Raw genomic sequence first — 27,055 nt, 5'->3', positions numbered from 1 at the left:
CCATTTTTGTTCTCTCTCTCTCTCTCCATTTTTTTTCTCTCTCTCCATTTGTTTCTCTCTCCATTTTTTTTCTCTCTCCATTTTTCTCTCTCTCTCTCTCTCTCCATTTTTTTCTCTCTCTCTCTCTCTCTCCATTTTTTTTTCTCTCTCTCTCTCTCCATTTTTTTATTCTCTCTCTCTCTCTCCATTTTGTTTTCTCTCTCTCTCTCTCCATTTTTTTTCTCTCTCTCTCTCTCCATTTTTTTTTCTCTCTCTCCATTTTTTTCTCTCCCATTTTTTTCTCTCTCCATTTTTCTCTCTCTCTCTCTCTCCATTTTTTTTCTCTCTCTCTCTCTCTCCATTTTTTTTTCTCTCTCTCTCTCTCCATTTTTTTCTCTCTCTCTCTCTCCATTTTTTTATTCTCTCTCTCTCTCTCCAGGTTTTTTGCTCTCTCTCTCTCTCCATTGTTTTCTCTCTCCATTTTTTCTCTCTCTCGCTCTCTCCATGGGGGGAGGGCTCGAGCGACGAGTTTGTCTCGGCTCGCTCGCCAGTTTCGCGCTCGCGCGCGCCATTGGGCGCTCTCTCGGCTCCATTTTTTCTCTCTCTCTCTCTCTCCATTTTTCTCCCTCTCTCTCTCTCCATTTTTTTTCTCTCTCTCTCTCTCCATTTTTTTCTCTCTCTCTCTCTCTCCATTTTTTTTCTCTCTCTCTCTCCATTTTTTTTCTCTCTCTCTCTCCATTGTTTTTCTCTCTCTCTCTCCATTTTTTTTCTCTCTCTCTCCATTTTTGTTACTCTCTCTCTCTCCATTTTTTATTCTCTCTCTCTCTCCATTTTTTTTCTCTCCATTTTTTTTCTCTCTCCATTTCTTTCTCTCGATTTGGGGGTGTGGGGGCTGGGGGGGGCTCTGGGGCCATTTTTTTATCTCTCTCATTTTCTCTCTCCATTTTTTTTTCTCTCTCCATTTTTTTATCTCTCTCTTCTCTCCATTTTTTTTTCTCTCTCTCTCCATTTTTTTTCTCTCTCTCTCTCCATTTTTTTTCTCTCTCCATTTTTTTTTTCTCTCTCCATTTTTTTATCTCTCTCTCTCTCCATTTTTTACTCTCTCCATTTTTTTCTCTCTCCATTTTTTTCTCTCTCTCTCTCTCCATTTTTTTTATCTCTCTCCATTTTTTCTCTCTCTCTCCATTTTTTTTCTCTCTCTCTCTCCATTTTTTTTTCTCTCTCTCTCTCCATTTTTTTTTCTCTCTCTCTCCATTTTTTTTTCTCTCTCTCCATTCTTTTTTTCTCTCTCTCCATTATTTTTTTTCTCTCTCCATTTATTTTTTCTCTCTCTTCATGTTTTCTCTCTCTCTCCATTTGTTTTTAATCTCTCCATTTTTCTCTCTCTCTCCATTTTTTTTCTCTCTCTCTCCATTTTTTTCTCTCTCTCTCCATTTTTTCTCTCTCTCTCCATTTTTTTTCTCTCTCTCTCCATTTTTTTTTTCTCTCTCTCCATTTTTCTCTCTCTCTCCATTTTTTTTCTCTTCTCTCTCCATTTTTTTCTCTCTCTCTCCATTTTTTTTTCCTCTCCATTTTTTTCTCCTCCATTTTTTTTCTCCTCCATTTTTTTCTTTTTCTCCATTTTTTTCTCTCCTCCATTTTTTTCTTTTTCTCCTCCATTGTTTTTCTCTCCTCCATTTTTTCTCTCCTCCATTTTTTTTCTCTCCATATTTTTTTCTCTCCATTTTTTTTTCCTCTCCATTTTTTTTCCTCTCCATTTTGTTCCTCTCCATTTTTTCCTCTCCATTTTTTTTCCTCTCCATTTTATTCCACTCCATATTTTCTCTCTCCATTTTTCTCTCTCCATTTTTTTTCTCTCTCCATTTTTTTCTCTCTCCATCTTTTTTCCATTTTTGTCTCTCTCCATTTTTTCTCTCTCTCTCTCCATTATTTTTCTCTCTCTCTCTCCATTGTTTTTTCCATGTTTTTTCCTCTCTCTCTCCATTTTTTTCTCTCTCCATTATTTTCCCATTTTTTTCTCTCTCCATTTTTTTCTCTCTCTCTCCATTTTTGTTCATTTTGTTTTCTCTCTCTCTCCATTTTTTCTCCATTTTTTTCCATTTTTTTATAGTTTTTCTCAGGTTTATTGGGGTCTCCAGGGGGTAGTGGCTTCCATTGTTTTTTATTTTTTCTTCCCATAAACCCCCCCACACTACCTTCCACAGAACCTTCCCATCCTCACACCCATCCCACACGAGCCGGCACCACATGGCCATGGGGGCGGACTGTGGTGCCTACTGGCCTCAGTACCCCGGGGTCTGACCCCCACTCTAGTTTGCTGATGGCTTCTTGCTAAAGGGGAAGGGGGTGCTGTTGCATCAAACGTGAGAAATACTAAGTAAGTATTAAGGGGAGAGTGCAGAAGTGATATATAAGAATAGTTCCAGGAACGAGGAACTTTACTTTGAGGATAGTTCGAAGAAGTTGGGGACTGTTCCCCTCGGAAAGAAGAGGCCTGAGAGGAGATTCGATGGAAAGTTTCAAAATCATGAGCGGTCAGGATGGAGTAGATAAGGAGAAGCCTGTAAAAGGAACGTGAACGAGAGATTTAAGTGTTGAGAGGAAAAAAATACTTGTTTTCGCAGCGAGTAGTTAGGGTATGGAATGTACCACCTAGAAGTCTGTCAGAGGCAGGTTCACGAGACATTCAAGATGACATTGGATGATTATTTAATAGTAATAGTTTGCAAGTGTATCGTGAAAAATCATGAGACTGGCACAAGGGAGTGATGTTATTCGAAGAGTTCGAGGGCAAATTGGTCTCTTTCTGCATCATAACAATTCTGTGAATAATCAAGCTCTGAGACTATGACGCTTGACCGCTGTTGTGAACGTCCACATGTTTTAAAAAGAAAACAGGGAGAAGATAGTGGGGGCAGGATTATGCACGTTTAATAATTTGTTTCAGAAAGATTCATGTCAGAACTTTGATAAATCAGAAGTTAGAGTTTATTTTTGACGTTAAATACAACAATGAACCAAAATAGAAGTTGCTGGAAAAGCTCAGCAGGTGTGGCAGCATCTGTGAAGAAAAATATTGGAGTTAACGTTTTGGGTCTGTTGACTTTAACTCTGATTTTTTTTCTTTTCAGATGCTGCTAGACCTGCTGAGCTTTTCCAGCAACTTCTGTTTTGGTTCCTGATTTACAGCATCTGCAGTTCTTTCGGTTTTTATTTTGTATCGATGAACTGGATAGCTTAACATGAATGGTAGGAAAGATATACAACCCACATGTAACAAGGAGTGCAAATTACAGTCAGATTGCCACTCAGTTCCTACTTTCTTCCATTAGGACTGAGCTCCACATTTCTTGCTGGCAATTCCGATCTCAAATCTTTCAGGATTACGGAGCTTGGTCAGAATGGCAGTGTTGGGGAGAATGCATTTAATCGAGTCAGGCTGTGGTTGTCAGGAGTCCAGGGTGATGTAGTTTGGGAAGTCAATGAGGAGTCATCTTAATATTCATCCAGGTGTTGGATTAGGTTTTTAATCTTTTAACATTTCCTGGATAATTATCAGCTTAAGTGAGATTGTTCTGAGGAAGGGTCACTCAACCCGAAATGTTAACTCTGATTTCCGTCCACAGATACTGCTAGACCTGCTGAGCTTTTCCAGCAATTTCTGTTTTTGTTTCTGATTTACAGCATGTACAGTTCTCTTGGTTTTTATTGAAATTTCGATTAGTGGACTCTTTGAGGTTTTCTAGTACAGGGGAATTGCGTATTGAAAAATTCCATTTCCTGGACAGTTTCCACTGATTCAGCTGCTTGGGTATTCTGCATGATCATGACATGCAACTCCTGTCCAAGCTGCATCAATGATTATCTGGCCATTGGATTATTTGAGCCAATGAATTCTCAACTGAAAGTGAGAATAGAAAAATGTCTAGGAAACAACATCTTTTGGAGTGATGAGAATTTGAATTTATGGATTTCGTGAGCAAATTTAATGCTTTTATCACAATCTTGCTCTGCCTTGAGTCAGCCAGAATAATGTTTGAATTCTTGCATTGTCTCCACATGCCTCCTGAAGGATCTGTTTCATCTTCACTCTCTTGGCACTGGCCACTTTGCCATTCTGTGTCTCCATCTGCCATGAATCACCTGTTGAGCCCTGACTGGCTCTCCTAGACATTCCAATGCAGTCATTACCTTACATTGACAGGGGAATCCTGGCTAATTACCCTGCTGCCTCCCCAAGCCATTGAGTTCATCACAAGGCGAGGTTTCGGAGCTCAAATGTAAGCAGCTGCTGTCCTGACTGAGAGATGACTAATGTCATCACCTGGGGTTTGAACAAGAAATGTTTTGGTCTATATTGGCAAATGACATCTTGTCATCCCAATTGAGTTACCAGGAAAAAAGCCTAACATTTTCAACAGGTCAGATGATGATGGTAGCTCTAGTATATTGTGGAAGAGACTGGAATCAGTTAAGAATTGGTTTTATTAATCAGCTCAGTTTAGTGTCATGAAGACCTTGGTGGGATTCTATTTGCCTGGCAGGAGAATGGTTAGAAAGCAATCTCCAATCCCTTCACTTTCTTCAAGCATTATTGTTCCACTGACAGTGAAGGGCCATCCCTACAGTGCCAGCTTTAAGAGGGAGAATATTCATCATGTTGTGTTTTACATTTGGTGACAAGATTTCCAAATCCTGCCCCCGTCACAGCTGTCATATGGATAGTCTACGAGCTAATCCACTTTGTGAAGGATTTAATGTTGGATTAGTTTGAAGTAAGGTCACTGTTGACCCATTTACTGAGATTCGCAGATCACAGACACCATGAAGAAGCAAGCGGTGAGAAGCTAGAGTTTAAGTTTGATCTGGAAAGGGAAAATCATTTTCATATTTGTGACACGGTAAATCCCACTTGATGGTACAAGAAACACTAACCTTTATTCACGTGCTGACAGGGTTTGTGTGGATTTCATTTTTTTGTTCTGTTTTTATTTTGAGTGCTGGCGTGAGAGATGTTTATAGCAGAACTTAGAGAGTTCATTGTGAATAACACACTCTTACCCTTGCATTATTCTCAATGAACTGTTGCCAGCACATTGTTTTCTGAAGAAGGGCCCAGACCCGAAACGTCAGCTTTCCTGCTCCTCTGATGCTGCTTGGCCTGCTGTAATCATCCAGTTCTACACCTTGTTATCTCAAGATTCTACAGCATCGGCAGTCCCTTCTATCTCTCTCAGCCCAATTTATCAGCAGTTTTCTTTTATCAAATCAATTTTGAAGAAAGTGAAAGTTTGTATTTATACAGTTCCTTTCTTTTATTGAGACGGCCTCAAAATTTTCATAAACAACCTACTATCTTTTTCAAGTATGGGGTAATATTCACTAAAATTCCACAAACAAAAAATGCAATATACGATCAGAAAAACTGTTTATGGACCTGTTGTTTCAATAATAAATTTTGGCTGTAACAAGAAAGGGCTCCTTTATTCAAACAGGATCATTTATGCCCTTCTGAGGGCAAATAGAGCTGCAGTTTCATGTTACATCTGGAAAAGCACGTCTTTGATAATATCAGCCTGGATTGTGGCCTCGGGGTGTCATAATGATTGTGTCAGGAACTGTGACAGAATGCCCCCGACAGCCTTCAGATGGTTGATTTGAGTCAGGAATTGACAGTGGCATGCATACTGTGTAATGGTGTCATCCTTGATATTGACGATGACTTTCTGTGGTTTTATTTCAGCGCCCACCACGTGCACTTCCACCAGTGCCAAGGTAAGACTGCTAAGAATGGAGCTACAGTTGTGTGTCACTGCCCTCTGCAACTGGAGAGTAACAAAAATGTGATACTGTGATGGTAAATATTTTGGTAAATTTTAGATCTGTGGTGGGTGGCTAATTTTAGTGGAGGTTGGGCAGTGGAACAGAATACAGGATCACTGAGTAGCATGTCAATGGCTGGTCCTGGGCTGTTGGAGTGCGTTGGTAGGATTGGCTTGGCGGTCAGGCTGCTGGGTTGTGAGACTGAGACTGTGTTTAGTATTAGGGCTGTTAAGTACTGATGCTGAGTTGAAATGGCTGAACTATTGGGTAGTGTTGCTACATGATAGGTATTGGTTAGGTAGATAGTGAGGTGGGTTAGGAATGCACTGTGTATTGCATAGGTTGGAAGCTAGCTGAAGTTAGTTAGCTGAAGAGTGGGCTGAGTCTTAGTTTGCTGTGAGCTATGTGTTAGGTGGGTAGCAGGCTGGGTGGTGACTAGCTGGGCAGTGGGCCAGGTGTTGGGTGAATGGATAATGAGCAGGGTGTTGGCGAGCCGGGAAGCAGGTTATAATTGTGGGCTAGCTGGACAAGTGGGCTGGCTGTTGGGTCATGGGTTGGGAGTTCAGTTCTGTGATATGAAATACAACAATGTATTTTTTCTACATTTGTGATTTGGTATCTTTTCCCTTTGCTCAAAGATAGTTGAATACATTAATTCTTTCCTGTGACTGAACTTGAATATTCTTTATACTAGTGGTGGAATTTGATGAGAGGAAACCATTATTATAATCCTGGAACTTACATCCACGAGTATAGTTTGGCAGCATCTAAACACCATGGACAGTAGTGTTTCAATAAGACAGCCAACCATACTTTCTCAAGGGCAGTTAGGTTTGGCCAATATTCAGCCCGCAAAACCTGGATCTGTTAAATGAATTTAAAAATATGACTGTGGAGTTACGTAGAAGATCACAACCTCAGTTTCTGGTAGTTGCAGGATCACCTGGAGCATTGCCATTATGTGCAACAGGAGGGTGTTGTTATAAATATTTTTGCCTAGTGTTGGTGGCAGCAGGGAAATCAAGCATGATTCATGATTCCTGTTTCTAACTGTCCATCTGTTAATCCCAGCTGGATGCTATGTAAGGTTGACTGTATGATAGTTGACTGTGCCACCAGCTTGTATTACCACTTCGATGAGACAAGATTGGCCAGTCTGTAACCATGATTCCTTGTACCACAACAAGAATCAGAGGCTTCAGGATTGAAGAAGAGAAAGATGCAAGGAATTTAAAATTTCAGTATGTGGTAACTCATGGAAGACTTGTGGTCCAGTGGGCAACATATCTGCCTTTGGGCCAGGAGCTCCAGGCTCAAATCAGACTCCAGGACTCAATGGCCAAAGAAGGTAATTTTATAATTTGGCCAAATCGGTTGCGTATCAATCCATATATGCTTCTGACAGACAGCACAAAGGTTGTATGGTATTGCTCGAAAGCTGTGTGATGGAAAGAAATAGAGACTCTGTAGTCATTGTCTGTAACTCCAGACTACATCATATACATAAAAATACATGTTCTCACGCCAGTGTGCACTCCTTGGAAAGGACAGATCGGCGTGCTTGATGCCAACAGCATGGGGTTTAATCCTTGTTTTGACTGAGGCAGATTTGCAACCTGCCTCCTTATCCTGCCTGTGTTGCAGGTCCTGCTGCATGTGCGTTGAATTTCTCTCCAGGCAGAGAATTCAAGAAGCCAGAAATCCAAACTGTAATCACTGGGAAATATTTTGCTGTTGTTGATGACAAATTATAACTCCAGCATAATGACTCAGCCTCCTTTTGGAGATAAATGGAAGTTATGTCTGACCATCCTATTAGTTGCAGAAGAAAGAAAAGGCTACGGGTTCCGTTAGCAGGTAGCTCAAATGCAAGGAAAATAATGTTGTTGCTCTGAGAATTGCTGTCTTGGATCTATTTGGAGATGTGTAGTACTTGCTGTAGTAAGAGGTTATTGTCTTTCAAAGGGAGAAGCAAAAGGTGATGTTTTGAGATGCTCTGGTTCAAGTTTTCAAGATTGTGAAGATAATTGAAAAAGTTGATAGAGTGCAGTTGTTTACATCTGTTAAGATTCAAATCCCAGGGGAATGGTTAGAAAATGATGAACTTAGGAGTAAGAAGGAAAATCAAAAGTCCCTGTTTGCTCAGTACCTAATCCAGTTGTGGTATATGACACATAGGGAGAAACATTGAACTGGAGGGGCCAAGGAGAATTTAGATGAGCACCTGGAAGGACACGGGATGGAATGATATGGTGATATTCTGAATAAGTTATATTGATGAATATAGACAAGACCTGTGAGTTGAGGTGTTCTCTGATAAAGGAGGACATTTGTTGGTTTTTCGTTTAGTTAATGTTTTACACTGTGTCTGTATGCTTACCTTGTTTATTTTCTTTCTCTTGGCTGATGGACCTGAAGCACCAAAGTCAAAGGTAAGCCTTTAATTTTAACCAGTCCTCCCACAGATGTCTGTGATGACTTGTTATTTTATTGACAGTTCTTGTTAAGTGAATTGGTTATTTAATAACTGGTGGACAAAGGAACTGCTGCACCTGTTTTCTGTCCAGCTATTGCTGCAGATGGTTGCAGATAATTTGTGCACCAGCTAAGAACAGAACTGCATGCAATAATCATGGTTGTTGAACACCAGATATTGAACGCTGTTTAGACAGGGACCAGATTGAGAGGCATCATTATCCTGCAAAACGATCTTTTAATCTGAATTTAGTAAGCTTCCTTCAGAGTTTTTACTTTAGTTAGTGTGCCTTCAGGGTTGTTGACACTAATTTTGTTTAATTTGTTTATTTTAAATAGTAGATGAGTCCAGCATATGCTTTTCTCGTCAGATTTTTATTCTGATTTGCCACTGACAACTTCACCACCATTGATTACATGTTCCTTCTATGTAAATACACCCAGTCAAGTTCTCACCCAATTTTTTTTTAAAATCACCCTGTTCAGAGATGTTATTACACACCTCTGAAGCAGGTGAGACTTGAACTCAGGGCCTTCTAGCTCAGAGAGAGGGACACTATCACTGTTCCACAAGAAACCCCTCTTATCCAATTATCGCTTAATTAACAGATCACCATCACGTGTTTGCTAGCTTCACTTTGTCTGGATCATCCCTGCCAGACAGCTGAATTTTTACTGATACTGTTTAATTTTCTTACCTAAGTTTCTGCTCAAACATGTTTGCGTATTGCTGAACACAGTCTGTCGTAAGCCAGCACAATTGAACAGTGTTTCATAGTTTAAACTTAAAGAAACTGTTACTTTTAAAAATATCCAATATGCTATGATGGTGGACAGGGAGAACTTTATTCTAATGTGATACTTTTTCTTGTGAACATTGCATGTTTGTCCTTGTTCGTGTTTCTATTGGTGACTAGCAACCGGCTGCATTGTCTTTATTGCCTCCATTACAGATGTACCTATAAACAAGGCTAGAAAGAAAAAATCTAATGCGAGCAATGGAGTAGGTAAGTTCCACAAAGGTCCATCTGCATCTGTTACAGCTGGTGACAGGTGCAATCATGTCACTGGTTTTCTATTTTTTTATTTACTAGTTTCAACTGCATCCTTTTATTATTTGTCTTTTCCAGTCTCTTACTTCTCCCTCTGTCTCTCTCAATCATTACTTTAAGCCTTATTCTATTGTGATCACTGTTGCCTAGATGTTTCCTTAAACTTTGTTCTCTTGTCTGCTCAGATTAATTTAGCAGTAGTTTTTCAGTGGCGATTCCCATCTTGAGTTTTTACACCTCGGTAAGAAAGGAGTTCTGTTGACACTATAGAAGCTCTGCTGAGTTTTCCTCTTTCACTGTGCTGTCTAAATTAGTTGGAATAGTTGAAACGTCTCACGATTTGGTCTGTATTGTTTACTTACTTCATTGATTTGTTTACATGTTTTTGGGGACATGTCTTTAGAATAACCCCAGAAGTGTGATTAATCTCTTGTTATCTTCCTCATTTATTTTAATGCTTCATGGTACTGTTTCAATCTTGATGTTTAGTTATGTCCTTTTTTCTATTATCATTATTTCTAATTAATACAGCTACCTGACACCTCATTTTTCCTTTACTGTGCTTCCTCAATATGTTATGTCATGCAAAATTGCCAGATTTGTTTTAGTAATCCCCGTGTGTCCCATTTCCTCCCCACCTCGTAATATTTCGGATGCTGTGCATATTGCTTACGGGATATTTAATTTGTCTTCATTAACTGGTCCCTTTTATTTGGCTTTAACAGCTGTTCCCTGACTGTTTTAAGTTACCTTTTATCCTTACTTTTGATTTTTACTCCCAAAATTGTTGTTAAGTTCAAATTTTTGTTGACTTTCATTATACAACTGTGGAAGCCAGTGCCATTTCCCTATTTTAAAAAAACAGTACCCACGAGACTGTGTCTACTTATAAAAAGCATCTATTCATGCCTGGAATAGACCATATAGCATTACAGTGCAGTACAGGCCCTTTGGCCCTCGATGTTGTGCTGACCTGTGAAGCCAATCTGAAGCCCATCTAACCTACACAATTCCATTATCCTCCATATGTTTATCCAATGACCATTTAAATGCCCTAAAGTTGGCAAGTCTACAACTGTTGCAGACAGGGCATTCTACGTCCTTACTACTCTCTAAGTAAACAACCTACCTCTGACTTCCGTCCTATATCTATCATCCCTCAATTTAAAGCTATGTCCCCTCGTGCTAGCCATCAGCATCCATGGAAAAAGACTCTCACTGTCCAACCTATCTAATCCTCTGATCATCTTGTATCTCTCTATTAAGTCACCTTTCAAGACTGTATTTGGGTACAGATAGTATTTGAAATATTAATGTTTACAAATTACATGTTAATTGAAGTATAAATACTTGTTCTCTAAGTTTGGCTTTGAAATGTTTTATCCAAGTGTCTATTCTGCAATGACCTACACTCAGATTCCTCAGAATTTCAGTCAGTCAATGCATGACTGTATCAAGTCGCACAAAGCTGTTTTGTTCTGATAATTTAAATATTTTGATTTAAAGTGATCTTTAAATATTTCTAAGAAGTACAGTTGCTGTAGAATTTTGTCTTGCACTCATCAGGACAAATACAAGTATGCCAAATTTTAAATGATCGCAACAATTTATGCAATAGGAGAAAAGGTATGTTGATTTAATGGTGATTTATCAAGGTGTTGGTGTCGAGAGCTATAGGCTCCCCATTCTTCAGGTAAAAAGGAAGTGCAATGCTTTAACGTACTTCTTTTATTTGTAGAGACCAAATCTCTGCATTTGAATATGTATATCACTTCCAGCAATGTAAATAAGCCAGGTTACGAGTTAGACTAAATATCTCAATATAAATGCTAATGTAGCTGTTAACTCAAGATTCATCAAAAAGTGATGCCCAATCGCAGATAGCTAACTGTAGATGTTTTGAGTTTTGCAAGTGCAGGCTGGTTGAACAAAGCCTGTACTCTTCCTATGACACGCAGCAGAAAATGATGTTGAATTTGATAAGTAACAGATTAAAAGCTCAATTTGAGCTATAGTGGTGTTATATTTTGGAGCACTGCAGAGTGTTCACTAAATATTACAGACGTGAGAGGATTGAGAGTAATAATGATTACCTGCATTTACTTGTATTTTGTCTTTGAAATCTTCCTGCCCTTTGGCGTTGAATCTTGCACCAATATGCTTCTTTGTCCCCCACCTGTTCTCAACCAGTGAGCTTATAAGTATGCAATTACACAGAAAAGAGCTCAATTCTGTTCACAGGAGCAAGGGCCCTGGCTGATTTGACTTTGCTTGGTTTAAGCTGAGGACAGTTGTTCAGCCCTCAGTGCCAGCACAGCTAAAAGTTGCTAATTCAGTAAAGACTGCAACCCTGTCTGCACTTTCCCAATCAACACCCTCGGCATAACCTTCTCAACACAGTGATAGAGTCATTGGTTTGTGAAATAGTGTTGCATCTTATTTGACCCTTGTCTGTCACTTTTGCCCCTCAGACACACTGGTGACTTCAACTGGGCGATGCCATTCTGAAAGTATAGAACCCCTTACCCCAGATCTTCAGGGTACTGCTCCTAAGAAGAAAAAGAAGAAAAAAAAGCTATCAGCTGGTGAGTACAGTCAAGTTCCTCTGAACTGTAGCGTCTGTATGTACTTGGAGTGCAGATTTTGATTTGCATTGAAATAATTACAGCTATATTCTTGGATTTCAGCATACTGCTGCCCACTTAAGTGCACTTTCAGTTAAGTGGGTGTCAATCAACTGCAATTTTCTAGAATTTTCCCCTAGCTTACAAGTATATTCTGTTATGAGCATAAAATGACCATGTAGATGGGCTGGCTTGTGGGATTTTGTGTGGAGCTGAGTCGATTGGGTTGGAGGATGAGGTCAGAAAAAGAGTTGCGTGGTTCAAGAATATAGTAAAAAGGGGCTGAATTGGCATTTTGTCTGGTCTTTTACAGTTGTTCCGGGTGTCAGTTGTTGCATGCCTATATGCCAGGTGTGGGTTCATGTTGCTGCATTCTCACTCCTTTCCATTCCATACACATATCCCTATACACCAGTATCATGTGCAGGTTCTGATGACTATTATGAATCCAAAACCCATGGTGTGTTTATGATTGTTGCACCAGCCAGTGTACTCTTCCACCAGTTCTGAGGAGCTCTAAGGAAGAGTCATCAGACCCGAAACAGTAACTCTTATTTTTTTCTTCACAGATGCTGCCAGATCTGCTGAGCATTTCTAGCAACTTCTGTTTTTGTTCCTGATTTGCAACATCTGCAGTTCTTTTGGTTTTATTCCTCCACCAGTTCTTTTTAGCATAGACGAGTTTCAGATTAGAGTGCTGAAAAATAAACAAGATCACTGCAAGTGTCTATTTGTAAACTTATTCTTTGTTATAGAATTGGAAACCTCCTTCACCCAGCAGAATGCCTCTGACGTGTGCAATTTCTACACTGGACCGGATGATGAAGTTACTCGGAAAATCAAGAAGAGAACCAAGTGAATGTTATTACTAATTAAAGTCCTGTTTTAGGTCTTGCTTCATTATTAAGGACATAAAGAAACAAGAGCAAGGAGGTTAGGTTAAAATTGTACAAAACAACCCTGCAATCTCAGCTGGACTATTGTGCCCAATTTTAAAAAATGTGAAGGCATTAGAGAGGATGCAGAAAAGATTCATGACAATGGTTCCATTCTCTTGATGAGGAACTTCAGTTATGTAGACTGGTTGGAGAAATTGGGACTGCTTTCCTTGGAGAAAAGGTTCAGTAGAGATTTGTTCCAAGGTATTCAAAATCATGAGGGATCCAGACAGACTAGATGGGGAGAAAATGGTGGAAGGGTCAAGAACAAAATAACACATTTGATTGAGGTTGGTTGGCTCGTCCAGCTGGTTTGTTGTTCTGCAGATGTTTCATTACCATGCTTGGTAATATCCTCAGTGCAGCCTCCGCTGAAGCGTCGCTGTGTTTTCCCGCTTGGCTTTTAAACTCTGGGGTCCATTGAGATGGATTGCCTCACCTCTGGTTTTCTTTCATAGTGGAATGTATGTGGGGTCCAGCTCAATGTGTTTATTAATAGCATGCTTCGTGGAGTGCCATGCTTCCAGGAATTCACGTGCTTGTCTCTGCCTAACCTGTCCCAAGATCTTGGTGTTGTCCCAGTCGAAGTTGTGGTTCTCCTTGTCCGTATGGATTGAGACAAGTGAGTATTGGTCGTGTCTTTTTGTAGCCAGTTGGTGCTCATGTACTCTTGTTGTTAGTTTCCTTCCTGTTTGTCCGATGTAGTGTTTCTCTCAGTCTCTGCAGGGGATTTTGTAGATGACATTGCTCCTGTCCGTGGCGGGGAGTGGATCTTTACTTTGGGTGAGCAGTTGTCGTAGGGTTATCCATTATCCTTGAAAACCTGGAAGAAGTATTCTTCTTCCTGTTGGCGTAGTTCCATGTTGCTGCAATGTGCCCTTCGTGAACACTATTTGAAAGGGCAACAACACAAAGCAGGTTTTCAAGGATAATGGATATCCAAAGAACTGGGTCAGAAGATGCCGACATGAACAGCATCAGAAAGATTCTATGCACCCCGAATCACTCATCACACTATCCTACATCAGGAACACGTCAGAGCTTGCCACAAGACTCCAATGACTGCTGGGCATCAGAGTGGCACACAAGCCCATGTCAACCCTATGACAACTGCTCACCTGAACTAAAGACCCACTCCCCACCATGGACAGGACCAATGTCATCTACAAAATCCCCTGCTGAGGCTGCGAGAAACACTACATTGGACAAACAGGAAGGAAACTAACAACATGAGTACAACTGGCTACAAAACGACACGATCAATACTCACTCATCTCAATCCACATGGACAAGGAGAACCACGACTTCGACTGGGACAGCACCAAGATCCTGGGACAGGCTAGGCAGAGACAAGCATGAAAATTCCTGGAAGCATGGCACTGCACGAAGCATGCTATTAACAAACACATTGAACTCGACCCCACATACATTCCACTACAAAGGAAAACCAGAGGTGAGGCAATCCATCTCAACAGACCCCAGAATTTAAAAGCCAGGCGGGAAAACACGGCGACGCTTCATTGGAGGCTGCACTGAGGATATTACCAAGCATGGTAACGAAACATCTGCAGAACAACAAACCAGCTCGACGAGCCAACCAACCTCAACGTGCACGACCCGAGCTACAGATCTATTCCAAAACCTTATATACATTTAATATATGAAGGATTACGAACACGAAGAGAAACCTTTTCATGCAGTATGTGATTTAGGACCTGGAATATGACTAGCAGTGTGAGGAAGGCAGGTTTAATCAAGACATTTACTCAGGAATTATAATTTGAAAAGGCAGAATGCACAGGATGAGATGGGAATCTCATCCCGAATTGCCCTTGAAGTTATGGCGATGAGCGTGGTGAAGACCAGGGATGGCCCAAGATTGATATTGCTTGGTTCCTTATTAACCAGTTCAGTTATCTTCACGGTGATTGACAACCTTTCATTGCGTGATCTTCCCTTTTTTGTTTACTTTGTGAAATGATGTTTAAAAAAATTGTTCTAATGCAGCTTGTTTAAAATAACAAACAGGAGAACACGACCTGCTGGTTACAGTACTGAGCTTGAAGTGGAAGAAGAAGACATTATCAGTGAGGGGCAGGCTCCCCAGCTCAGAGGTCCTATTTTTGCCATATCAGCTTGTTCGAGCCAGCCTGTGGACAAAGTCTTCCTGGAACGAAGCCGTAAGTAATTGTACTGGTTCTCAATGGATACCATTGGGTATTCGAGGAGAGAGGTGGGTGTTGGGAAAGTTTGAGGAACCATAAATACTGTGTCAAACAAACCTATAGAAAGGACTGAGGATTTGTAGTATTCAAACATAGGAATACACCATTTGGCTCAACTGGTACATGCCGGTATTTACACTCCATGTGAATCTTTTGCTACCCATCTTCATGTAATCCGATCTGCAAGTCTTTCCATTCACTTCTCTTCCCTGTGTGTATCTGTTGTATCCTTGAATGCATTTGTGCTCTTCACCTCACTTATTCCTTATTTATCTTATTGATGTTTGGGAAAGAGGACTTTTCCCAACATCCTGTTGGTTTATTTAGTGACTACTTATGATAGCTATTTCTGGTCTTACTCAAAAGTGGAACTATTTTTCTTATGTTTACCCTGTCAAACCCTTACTTAAAAACCTCCAAGACAAGGTAATCCCACGACCTCTTTAATAAAAGAATCAAGACCCATCTTACTCACTGTTTCCTGTTGGGTATTAATTTGTGGTGTTTTGCTGCTGCGCTTTGTATTCCTTGATAACTTAATGTTAGGAAATATTGAACTTAATTTAATAATTTCTCTTCACTTTAATTGTTTTTTGATTTTCCAAATTTTTTAGTGTTCATTTCTGTCACTCTCTTTGTGGTTTCTGTGATTCATAACAACAATATGAAGAAGGTTGTAGAAGCAAAAACAAAGAACTACAACCCTTGGTAACAGTTCCACTAAGGGATTAAAACAATAGTATTGTTGTTGGAAAACGCACTCGAAGGGCAATAAGGTGTCCGGTAGCCTTGTGTAGAGCGATTTAGGCAGCAAAATTGTAAAAACCATATCTTTTTATTCTAAGATAACAGGGTGTGAAGCTGGATGAACACAGCATGGCCTGCTGTGTTCATCCAGCTTCACACCCTGTTATCCCAGATTCTCCAGCATCAGCGGTTCCTACTATCTCTGCAATCTTTTTAACCTACTTTATTTTTGATTGTGAACTAAATTGGGAAAAGGACTGTCTTACAGTAAAGGACTTAGTGTGTTACTGAAACTCATTTTGGGTCATGTTTGCAGTATTACTTTGCAAGCTGTGGAGGGAAAGGTGTAAATAGATACCACAGCTCTGAGGCATGTACACAGTGAAATTCATCCAAGTTGCTGACTCATTTGAGCACTTGAGACCAGTTGTGGATGCCAAAGGCCATCAGCCTGTCAGCAATGATTGGATTAGTTCCTAGGTAGCTGAACCTGAGTGTAAACAATACAGTAAAAAGCCCTCAGACCGCTGGGAAAGGAGATGGTGTGTGTGTGTGTTTCTGACGAAAATAACCAGAGCTAAAGAAAGCCAGTTGTTCTCTTCTGCTGGTTGCCGTGAGCTGTTGCTTTTAACCGAGAAGTCAGAGACATATCGTTTATGAACCAATTACTCTGTGCCTCCTGTGAAGAAGTGAAATAACTTGAAAGAAAATATCAAAGAATTGAAGGAATTGGGAAACAAAAGGAAACCCCTATAGGATCCTAAGAAGGATCTTACTTTTGAACTGCTTCCCCAGCACTTTTTATTTTCCTCCAGCTTAACACAGATGTATTTGTCTGTATGTGGAGAGTTTTCAGAAGGTGGAGGGGTTTAAGAGTTTTAACTAATAAAATTATATGTCAACAGCTCATCATCTTTTACCTGTGGTTAGAATCTATTTATTTGTAATAAATAGTAGTTCTTATTAAATATAAAAGCCTGCCTGTTTCTTGTTTCTTGTTAACCTGGATCTATCAGACGTTGGGGACTTTGGTACTTTGATCATTTTTGAAAATGTTTTTATGACTTAAATATCTTGATATCCGCAAGCTACCCCAATGAGGCATACAGTTTCTTTATTGAGGAGAGAAAGCTTAATCCCATCCTTGTGTTTAAATCTCTCCTTGGCTTTACTTTATCCTGATTTTTAACCTTCTCCAGTCCTCTGTATTCCTCTAGTCTCTTACACATTCCTGGTCTCCTTCATGCCTTCGTTGGCAACTGTGCCTTCAGTTGTCTAGACTCTGGAATTTACTTCTTAAGCCACTCCACCTTTCTTCTCTTTTTTTAATGTGTTCTTTAAAACCTAGCAGTTTTGCCAAATCTTTGATCACGTTTCCTGAAGTCTTTTGGCTCAGTCATAGAATTTCAAATTTGTTACAGTGTTAAAGGAGGTTATTCAGCTCATTGTGCCTGTACTGGCTGTCCAAATGAGTAGATTACTTAGTGAGTGCTCTTGCCTTCTCCTCATAACATTGCTTGCTGTTCCTTTTCAAATAACCATCTAATTCTCATTTACTTGCATTGAACCTACCTCTACTACACTATAGAGAGTATATTTCTCTGCATTGAACTTGATCTGCGTATCCTGTCACTCCATAAACTTGTTTACATTCTTCTGGAGTTCTGCACTATCTTCCTCCCTGTTTACAGTGCTTCCAATTTTGTATCATCTGCAAATCTTGAAATTGTGCCCTGTTCGCCAACGTCTAGATCACTGAGCATATTAGGAAAAGCAAGGCTCCTAAGAGTGACTCCTGGGAAGCTCTCACAAACCTTCACCCAGCTTGAAAAATGATTATTTTGCATCCTTTTGACTCAACAGTTTGTTGCTATATTGTTATTCTCCCAATTTTTGCATTAACTCTAATTTTGCTCACAAGTCTGTTGTATGACACTGTATCAATTGCTTTCTAGAAGTCCGTATACACGATATCAACAGTATGGTCCTGTTGATCATACTCTATTACTGTTTCTTAAAAAATATTCCACGTTAGTTAAATGTAATTGTCCCTTAAATCTATGTTGGCTTTCCTTAATTAACCTGCATTTGTTTGTGACTATTGATTTTGACCTGAGTTATTGATTCTTCTGTATTTCTAGAATTGATATACATTTGATAACATTGCTGTCAAATGCCTTGGGATGTTAAAAGTGCAATATAATTGCAAACAACTGTTGATAATTCTTCTGACTTCTACCCAGAGGGTAATTACATAAACTGACACCAAAAGCTTCTGTGCAAAGATATGCGGGAGTTCAGCAGAATTTCTCTCTTCCCTCCTAAGATAGAGGAGGTGATGGCATTGTTATACTGTCACTAGACTAATAATCCAGAGGCTAAAGCAAATGACCTGGGGTCATGGGTTCAAATCCCACTATGGCAGATTGATATTTAATTTCAATTCTAAAGTTTGGATTATAAAGCCAGTCTCAGTTATGGTGGTATGAAACTACCATTGGTTGTAATAAAAATCTTCTGGTTCACCAATGTCTTTTCGGAAAGAGAATCTGTCAGAAAATCCTTACCTGGCCTGACCAACATGTGACTCCAGACCCACCACAATGTGGTTGATTCGTAATTGTCCTCTGAAGTGGCCTGGTAAGTCACTGTTCAAGGGAAATCCAGGATCAGAAACAAATGCTGGATTTCTCCTGTGAGTTCCCCACTAAAGTGGTGAATGCTGTGCTGTCTTATTTTAAAATGTTATACATTGCTTCTACAGGCCGATTTCAGGCCACAGACAGGATGGAGATACAGAAATCTGCCGAGCAGGTTGATGTGTACATGGAGGTCAGACCCACCTTGACAACCAGAGATGTCTCTTTACAGGTACACCGTGGATTCAGGTAAGGGAAACTGCGGTGGCAACAGTGTGAATTGTACCAGGAATGAGAATTGTCATTTGAATTCTTTCCACTCAAGATTACTTTAGCTCTTCAATTCAGGTAATTCTCACTGGGGAGTTCCAGTTGTCCACTCCTCTGAGTACCTGTCTTTGCCTTATTAGGCTTTTGATAACGTTTGCAAAAAATGAATGACAAATCCTGGTTGCTAATCGTCCTCTGGTATTAGACTATCTGATGCTTCCATTTTAAAGAAAAAATTGCTTTTATACAATAATGTAAAAACAAAACACTGTGAATGCTGCAGATCTGAAATAAAAACAGAAAAGTGATGCAAAATCTTAGCAGCCCTGGCAGCTTGCTATACGGAGACAGAAACAGAGTTAACATTTCAAGTCCAATGACCCTTCTTTGGAACATTCCAGTTTCCAAAATTGCTGTGCTGCTACTTTTGAAATGTAATGTCATAGGAAACATACTGTCCAAATTGTATGTTTGCTCCTACGAGCAATATGATAAATGACTAGAACTTGTCCTTTTTTTTTCAAACACGGGCTTCATGATTCACACAGAATATGGCTGCACCCCTTCTAAAGCTAATGTATCTTTCCCAGCAAAACTGAACACAGTGCGACTAATGTAGTCAAGCCAGAGCGCTCTACCGATGAAACATAATTCCCCCCACTTTGTATTACAACGAGGTTGAGTTGAAGGCTAACATTGTATTAACTTGTACAATTATTATTTGTACCTGTCTGGTAATTTTGAGATTTCAGTACTAGGACTCTAAATCTCTTTTCAGTTCCCTGCTCCTAAGCTTCACAACATTTAGAAAAAAAAATGTTTTTTCTATCTTGGATCCAAATGAATGACCTCTCATTTCCTCACATTGAATCAGTCTGCCGCAATTTTTCACACTCACTTAGTATTTTAAAGAATATCATGGGTTACATATACAGTAAGATCTCTTTACACTGCTTCAATAAAAATTTGCAGGGCGGGTACAGCATTATGCAGGGTAAGGGTTCCTTTGCCTTGTTCCCATCAGTTTGAGAATTTCCCTTTCAATTCCTGCTGCAGGCATTTGCTAGTTAGGTGGTCTTTGTACTACAGCCACATCCCACACCCATTGACTAGAGATAATGTTGATCCCAAAATCCTGAAATGAAGGAATACACCATTTACCAGGAGCACAATGGCTGCTTCATTGGGTCTTCTCAGTGTTTCTGATTCATTTCAAAAATTTTTCTTCAAAATCTGCGATGTCTCACTAGGTATATAACCCACTTTGTTTCCTGTCTCCACAGGATAATTGGGCTTTTCTCACAAGGGTTTCTGGCTGGATACATGGTTTGGAATATCATTGTAGTTTACGCACTGTCAGGCAACGATTTATCTAAACTCCCAAATCTACTGCAACAGTACAGCCTGTTGGTCTACCCAGGACAGTGTCTCCTGTACATGCTGCTTGCCATCAGCACCGTCTCTGCATTTGACAGGTAACAAGATGAGGGAAGGATAGATATTTTTCAGTCATCGCAAGCTCCTAAATATTCCCCAAAATATGTGCTCAACTACATGATTCAGCTTCCAATGTTGTGTGTGTGCAATTGATTCGCTGATTGTATGTCAGTTAACATTTTCTTGGGTGGTTCAGGTATTGAGAAACAATATGGCTAAATTTTTTGAAGAAGCACATCTCCTCAGTTGTCTTCACGACGGGCACCTTGACTGCTGAATGTGCATCACAGAATGTGAGTTGTGATTTGTGATTCACGCACTCGGTGTCTGATTCCTCATTGAATGACCAAGGGGGAGCTTAGTGCCTGTGATTCCTCCGACACGGCAATGAGATGTGTAATGACTTCTCCATATTGTGGGAGTAACTCATAGAGAAGCACATTTTATATAAACTTTGAAATAGATGTGCTAGTTTTATCCACTTTTCCATGAAAAGCTTATGGATCACTTTATAAGGACGTTTCAAAGCAGGGAGCACTGTTAGTAACAGCCAAATAGGTTACATTTAAAAATAACCAATTAAAGGAAAATCTTGGAATAAGGCCATTAAAACTTCCTTGTACTTTTGGAAAGCACAGAAGGTATCTGAACTTTGCCAGTGGTGGGTTTGGTCAAAAAGAAGTTGGTGATGACTAAGGTACAAAGAAGCCTGTGGAGCAACTGTGGGTCTGCAGGAAATGACAGACATTACCAGTGTGAGGCGATGTTACAAGGTGGCACCCATTTTATGATCTGAACTGTTTGCAAGGAAGTGAAACCTACTTTCAGATCAGCTGTAAGTTGCAGGTGTCCTTTCAGAAAGTGGCACAGATCTGCTTCTGCCTGTCTGCTGAGCTGGACCCACTGCAGTTGCCTAGGTAAGTATGCTAGATCTTGCTGGTATTGTTGGTGGTGTTGACCCCATCACTATTTTTCTTTCATTTTTCTAATTTTTGGTTTGGAACTGAGAGTTCAAGAAAGTTAAGAATTCAACTTTGTACTTTGAACAGCAGCTAACCATCACTCCTTGACATTCAATGATGTTACCATCACTAAACCCCCCACTGTCAATCTCCCGTAAGTGTCATTGACCAGAAACTAGACACGCCACCTAACTATAGTGGCTACGAGAACGAGTGAGAAGCTAGGTATTCTGCAGCGAGTAACTTGTCCTGACTCCCCAAAGCCTGTCCACCACGTACAATGCATAAGTCTGGGATGTGATGGAGTACTACCCGTTTACCTGATGTGTGGAGCGCCAACAACATTCATGAAGCTTGACGCCAACCAGAACAAAGCAGCCTGGTTGATTGACACCACATCCACAAGCATGTACTCCCGCCACCACTGATGGTCAGTAGCGGCAATGCGTTCAATCTACAAGATGCACTGCAGAAATTCACTGAAGATCCTTTGACAGCATCTTCCAAACTTCTGCCCACTTCCATCTGGAAGGACAAGGGCAGAAGGCACGTGGGGACACCGCTACCAGCAATTTCCCTTCTAAGCCACTCACCATCCTAACTGGGAAATATATTGTCATTCCTTCACTGTTGCTGGGTCAAAATCTTGGAATTGTCTCCCAAAGGACATTGTGGGTCAACCTGCAGCAAGTGGACTGTAGCAGTTCAAGAAAGCAGCTCATCTCCCCACATGTTCAAGGCTAACTAGGAATGGGCAGTAAATATTGACCAGCCAGCGGTGCTCACACTCCACAAATGAATTTAAAAAGATAAATAAAATAAATAAATAAATAAATAAACCTTTCTGAAGAAGTGTCCAGACCGGAAATGTCAGCTTTCCTGCTCCTCTGATGCTGCTTGGCCTGCTGTGTTCATCCAGCTCTACACCTTGTTATTTAAGATTCTCCAGCATCGGCAGTTCCTACTATCTCTAAGTAAATTGTTAATTTTTGTTTAAGTTATAAATTTGGCATCTAAAATCTATTACTTGTGAAGTCTGGTTAGGAACAACTGAGCAGTTTTCAGTGTCATTGAATGTTTTAACTTTACTGTTGAGAATCCAATGGTTATGTGGCATTTTTGTTTTGGCTAGCTGTCGCTGTGTTGATATAATACTGTTTTGGTGCGTGCAGCCATCAAATGATACAAATGTGAGACCTGTGACTAAAGAGTCCATAGACCATCAGAGAATTGTAAGTCTACCTAATGCCAGCCAATCTGTTATCTTTACTTCACCTGGAAGTAGGATCCTGTCAATCGGTGGGAACGACAGTACTAGCCAGTTCTCTCACACACACTGTCTCTTAAACCCGTGTAGCATCCAGTTTCTTCTCTTCCAAATCCTTCATGTACAGATAAGAGTTCCTCAGATCCGGCTACCCCAAAACTCGCAGTGTCTAAAAACCAGATGTTCACAATCTTTCATGTGTCGATTCTAATTCTAAAAAATATTTTTTTAAGTTAACCGAGTCAAGCTTTGGTTCTGCATTGGCAAGGTGTGGGTCTAGATTAGTTACTTGCACCCTTATCTGCACACCAAGTGTCACCTGACCTCACCCAACCCAGCTTGATCGACACTGTCCACAGCGTGTGCTGCCTGACCCAAAATCTGAAAATAAATATATATTCGTTTCGACCTCAATCCTGAGGATACCAGATTTGAAACACCATAACAGTAGGATGTCTCAATCTTTACCAGTGCCACGGATTGAAAAGAAACAGATCATAAAAATCTACACGAGCTGAGAGAACCTAAGGATTATCAGAGGGGAAAATAATCAATAAAGCTGCTAAAACATGGTTGATTGATTAGAGATGCTGCCTACGTATTTGGCTCAACAAATCCACCAGAACTTCTTCAGAATGATTGTAATCTGTCAAAGTATCTTCTGAAAAAACTATTTTCTGGTCTGGAATGTATGTGACCATCTCTGATCCTAAACTTCAAGGTCTTGCCTGCATGTTTTCACCCTGCCCCCAAACACCTCCATTCCCACTCCTTTTCCCTGAGACTCAGCAAAATTGGGTAAATTCCAGTGAGACAGAACATCCTCCCACCACAATGAAGCAGTTGTTCCTGCATTTAACATAAAACAACTTAACTTCAGATATTATAAACTATCATCAGCATCTCACACAAGTTCGGAATTCATCGAACACTATTCCCACATGATGTAAGATCTGCATTGTGTTCCTGCTTTGTGGATAGTTGGCCAACACTTTCCACTGAAGGCTGCTGGATGGCACTGTAAGCAATACCATGACCATGTATAGAAAATTCAAGGCCACACGTTGAACTTGAACCTGACACAACTTTATTTGTTGATGTTGCCATGGAAATTTGTGTTGAACAAGTGCCGGGCAATGACCATCCTCAACAGGAGAGAATTTAACCACCTTTCTTTGACATTCAATGTTATAACTGTCACTGAATTCCCCACCACCAAAATCCTAGCTGTGACTGTTGGTCAGAAATTTAATGGACCATCCATATAAATACTGGGCTACAAGACCAGTTCAAAGACGGGCAATTCTGCATGATTAACTCCCCTTTTGTTTCCCAATAACTTACCTGTCACGTACAAAGCACGAGTCAGGATTGTGATGGAATAATTTATAATTGCTTGGATGAATACGGTTAAAACAGCGCTCAAGAAACTTCATACCATCCAGGACAAAGCGATTGTTGGTACCACATTTACCATGTTAAACATTCATTCCCTCCACTATCGGCAGAAATGCATATCATCCACTGCAGCAACTATCTGTGCCTCCATTGACAGCACCTTCCAAAGTCACAACTTCTACCATCTAAAATTACAAAGGCACAAGCCTCATGGTACCTCTGCCTCCTGCAGGCTCCCCTGCAGGCCACATACCATCTTGGCATTGTAGTATATTGCCATTCTTTTGCTGGATCAAAATCTAAGAACAATCTTGCTAACAGCACTTTGGGTGTACCTACCCCAGATGGACTGCAGCAGCTCAAGAAAATGAGTTACCACTGCATTCTGAAGGGGCCATTAGGCATGGACCATGAATGACGGTCTTGCCAGTGACACAATTGTACAAGTGAATAAAATATTCATTAACATTGGTTGATAGTCTGCTGCTACATCCAGGAATCGTGGTTTTATTGGTGGCTCCACTAAAAATCTGAGCAGAGAAGTAAATTCAAGTCCAACATTGGAATGATCCTGCTGGACAAATGATTGGCCACTATTAGCTACCTGGAAAAAGACAGAGAAGTGACAATGATCCAGCTGCTACTTCAGAAAGTTGGTAAAGAGAAAATGAGGCCCATAGGTCTGGGTACTGAGTGTATTTCGGAAGGAGGCAAGTATTAATTTGGTCCTTGTAGACAGCTTGATTTAGTTTATGAATCAAACAGCAATGAGATCCATTCATCAACATTTAACCTTTTTGTTGTTACTCTGTTCTCTCCAGACTTAATGTAGCTGATGCACCAATGGCAGTGCGTAGAATTGTAACACTGGACCCTGCTGCATTGGCCTCTGTCTGTAAGTACTCTCACTGCTCTCTTACCTTTTAAAAAAAGTTCTTGCATATTCATATTTGTATTTTTGCATGTTTTGTTCCTGTTCATATCACACTGTTGCTCACCTATTATCTTCGTTGCTGACCTGTTGTCTGTCAGGATCTCACTTTTTGTATAGATATTTAAATGTTCACAATTAGCATTTTTTATTGTTGACTTGTAAATTGAAGGATGTTAATCCTCCAAAACAGAGAAGCTTGAGTAATAAAATTCCCAATGGGATGCTAAACCTAAAACTGTGCTTTTGGTTATGCTAGTGCATTTGTATCTAATTTTAAGAGTTGCTAGTTTCATCTAGCACCTGACTTGTGTGTCCATCCTACTTGTTTAAGTCAAGGCGTGAAGTCTCATGAGACTGTTCAAACACAGTCATAACTTCATTCCAGCAGGAGTTACTGGTCTGAGAACAGTAGCCCTGTTTAATGCACTCATCTCTCCTCTCACCCTGCTGCAAGGACACTGAGAACAGTTATTATATTGCTGGAAAAGCACAACAGGTCGGGCAGCATCTGTGAAGGGGAAAAAAAACGGTTCACGTTTCGGCTCCGTTCTGAGGAAGGGTCACCGGACCCGAAATGTTAACTGTTTTCTTTCCGTCACAGATGCTGAGTTTTTCCAGCAACTTTGTTTTTGTTCCTGATTTACGGCATCTGCAGTTCTTTTGGTTTTTACCAGTTATTGTAGCCCTTATGAGATTAGCAGAATGGGTAGACAAATGACAGGTGGAACTTAAAGCACTGAAATATAAGGGACAGTAGAAGGAAATGGAGTCTGACTGTCGCTGTTCTACATTGTGTGCAAGAACAGAGGAATGTGGGTGAACCTTGTGCGTCTTCGAAGGTGTCAGATCATTTTGAGAGAATTGTTTCGAAAATTAAATGGATGTTTGGTTTTAATAAAAAGGCACTGAACACAAAAAGATTTTCTTAGACACAATGGAGTATTACAACCAGTTCTGGTGACCACACTTTGGAAGAATATAAAGGCCCTTGAGATTGTGTGCAGAGATTTGCAGGAATATTTCCAGGGAAGGGTGACTTTACATAAAATTTTAGTCTCGAGAGGATCGTTTGATCAAGGAATACAAGATTATGACAGGTTTGATTTAAGGTAGACCAGGAAGAACTGTTCCCATTAATGGATGGCGCAAGGGCCAGAGAAGCACAAAAATGTAAGGTTTTGGAGAAGATATGCAGGGAAGAATATTGTGCTGTTTATGGTAATTCTTGTATAAAGCTTTAGGATGCTGGAGCAACCTTGATGCTGTCATGGTCCAGCTCCTAACCAGACATAAATAGCACAATTTGAGCAGATTAGTTAGTGAGATAGAAGATTGATAGAGTTCAGGGAATAGTTTTTTAATAACAGGACAGTAAGCTTAGAGTCTGGTATATATCAGATCACCATGTATTTAGTGTTAACATACAATATCGAGTTCTGAAGAGGCCTAAATTGAAGACATTTCTTAACCTTGCTGCCGCCTCAACCAATCCAACTTGAACGCATATTCTTGGTTTTACAGATAAAACCACACAACCGACACAACAGTAATGGTGTGGAACTCCGTTCTCAAGAGAGTGGTGGAAGCAGAGATGATCAATTATTTCAAAAGAAAGTTGGATAGACAATTGAAGAAAATAAATTTACAGTGCTACAGGGACAGAATGGGGAATAGTACTGACTGAATTGCCATATGCTGAGCTGGCGCAGACTCGGTGGGCCAAATACCTTTCTCTGTGCCAATTATTTCTAAATGACTTGATTGTACACTGGTGGAGTCCATCTAACCAAGTACAGACTGGAAATTAAAATTGTCTTTCTTCTCCCTTTTTTTTAAAAAGGCTATAAGACTTCTGTAATGATGAACAGTTTTGTTGTATTCATACAGTTTTCTGTCTGTGCAGTGTACTTCATAGCTCTGGTATTATCACTGAGCCAGCAGATGCCCAGTGACAGACTTAACAGATACCAATTCGCAGCAGAATTGAATTACACTCTTTGGTAAGTTGTAGTTTGTACCTGTTCTCTTATAACAGTGTTAATGGAATAATAAAACACGGAGGATTATTTTACCACAAGTGCTAATGGCTTTTCAGTCCTTGAACAGCAGTGCGTGAACCAGTAATGAGTGTGTGCCCCCTCAGAGAATTCCCTATTATATACTGCACTCTTTTAAGCCACACTGATTGTTTAATGTTTTAGTGAAGATCCATAGCTTGCGTTGTCACTGGAGTTGTTGGTTGTTTCGCTGAGCTGACTGGGTCACATGCAAACGTTTTGCCCCCC

General features: G+C 40.2%; 1 protein-coding gene across 1 annotated transcript in view; it reads left to right on the top strand.

Moving 5' to 3' along the window:
• Positions 1-5,697: 5,697 nt before the first annotated feature.
• Positions 5,698-27,055, top strand: part of LOC125454327 (transmembrane protein 237-like) — a 34,396-nt gene continuing 13,038 nt past the window's right edge. Inside the window, exons 1-11 of the mRNA XM_059647644.1 lie at positions 5,698-5,754; positions 7,065-7,150; positions 8,221-8,234; positions 9,231-9,284; positions 11,801-11,914; positions 12,709-12,808; positions 14,920-15,071; positions 18,628-18,751; positions 20,056-20,247; positions 24,658-24,731; positions 26,674-26,770. Of these exons, the coding sequence (XP_059503627.1) occupies positions 5,698-5,754; positions 7,065-7,150; positions 8,221-8,234; positions 9,231-9,284; positions 11,801-11,914; positions 12,709-12,808; positions 14,920-15,071; positions 18,628-18,751; positions 20,056-20,247; positions 24,658-24,731; positions 26,674-26,770 (1,064 nt within the window). The remainder of the gene's footprint in view (positions 5,755-7,064; positions 7,151-8,220; positions 8,235-9,230; positions 9,285-11,800; positions 11,915-12,708; positions 12,809-14,919; positions 15,072-18,627; positions 18,752-20,055; positions 20,248-24,657; positions 24,732-26,673; positions 26,771-27,055) is intronic.

The sequence above is a fragment of the Stegostoma tigrinum genome, chromosome 7, assembly GCF_030684315.1.
Source record: "Stegostoma tigrinum isolate sSteTig4 chromosome 7, sSteTig4.hap1, whole genome shotgun sequence".
NCBI lineage: Eukaryota > Metazoa > Chordata > Chondrichthyes > Orectolobiformes > Stegostomatidae > Stegostoma > Stegostoma tigrinum.
This window is presented reverse-complemented; position numbering and strand designations above follow the sequence as displayed.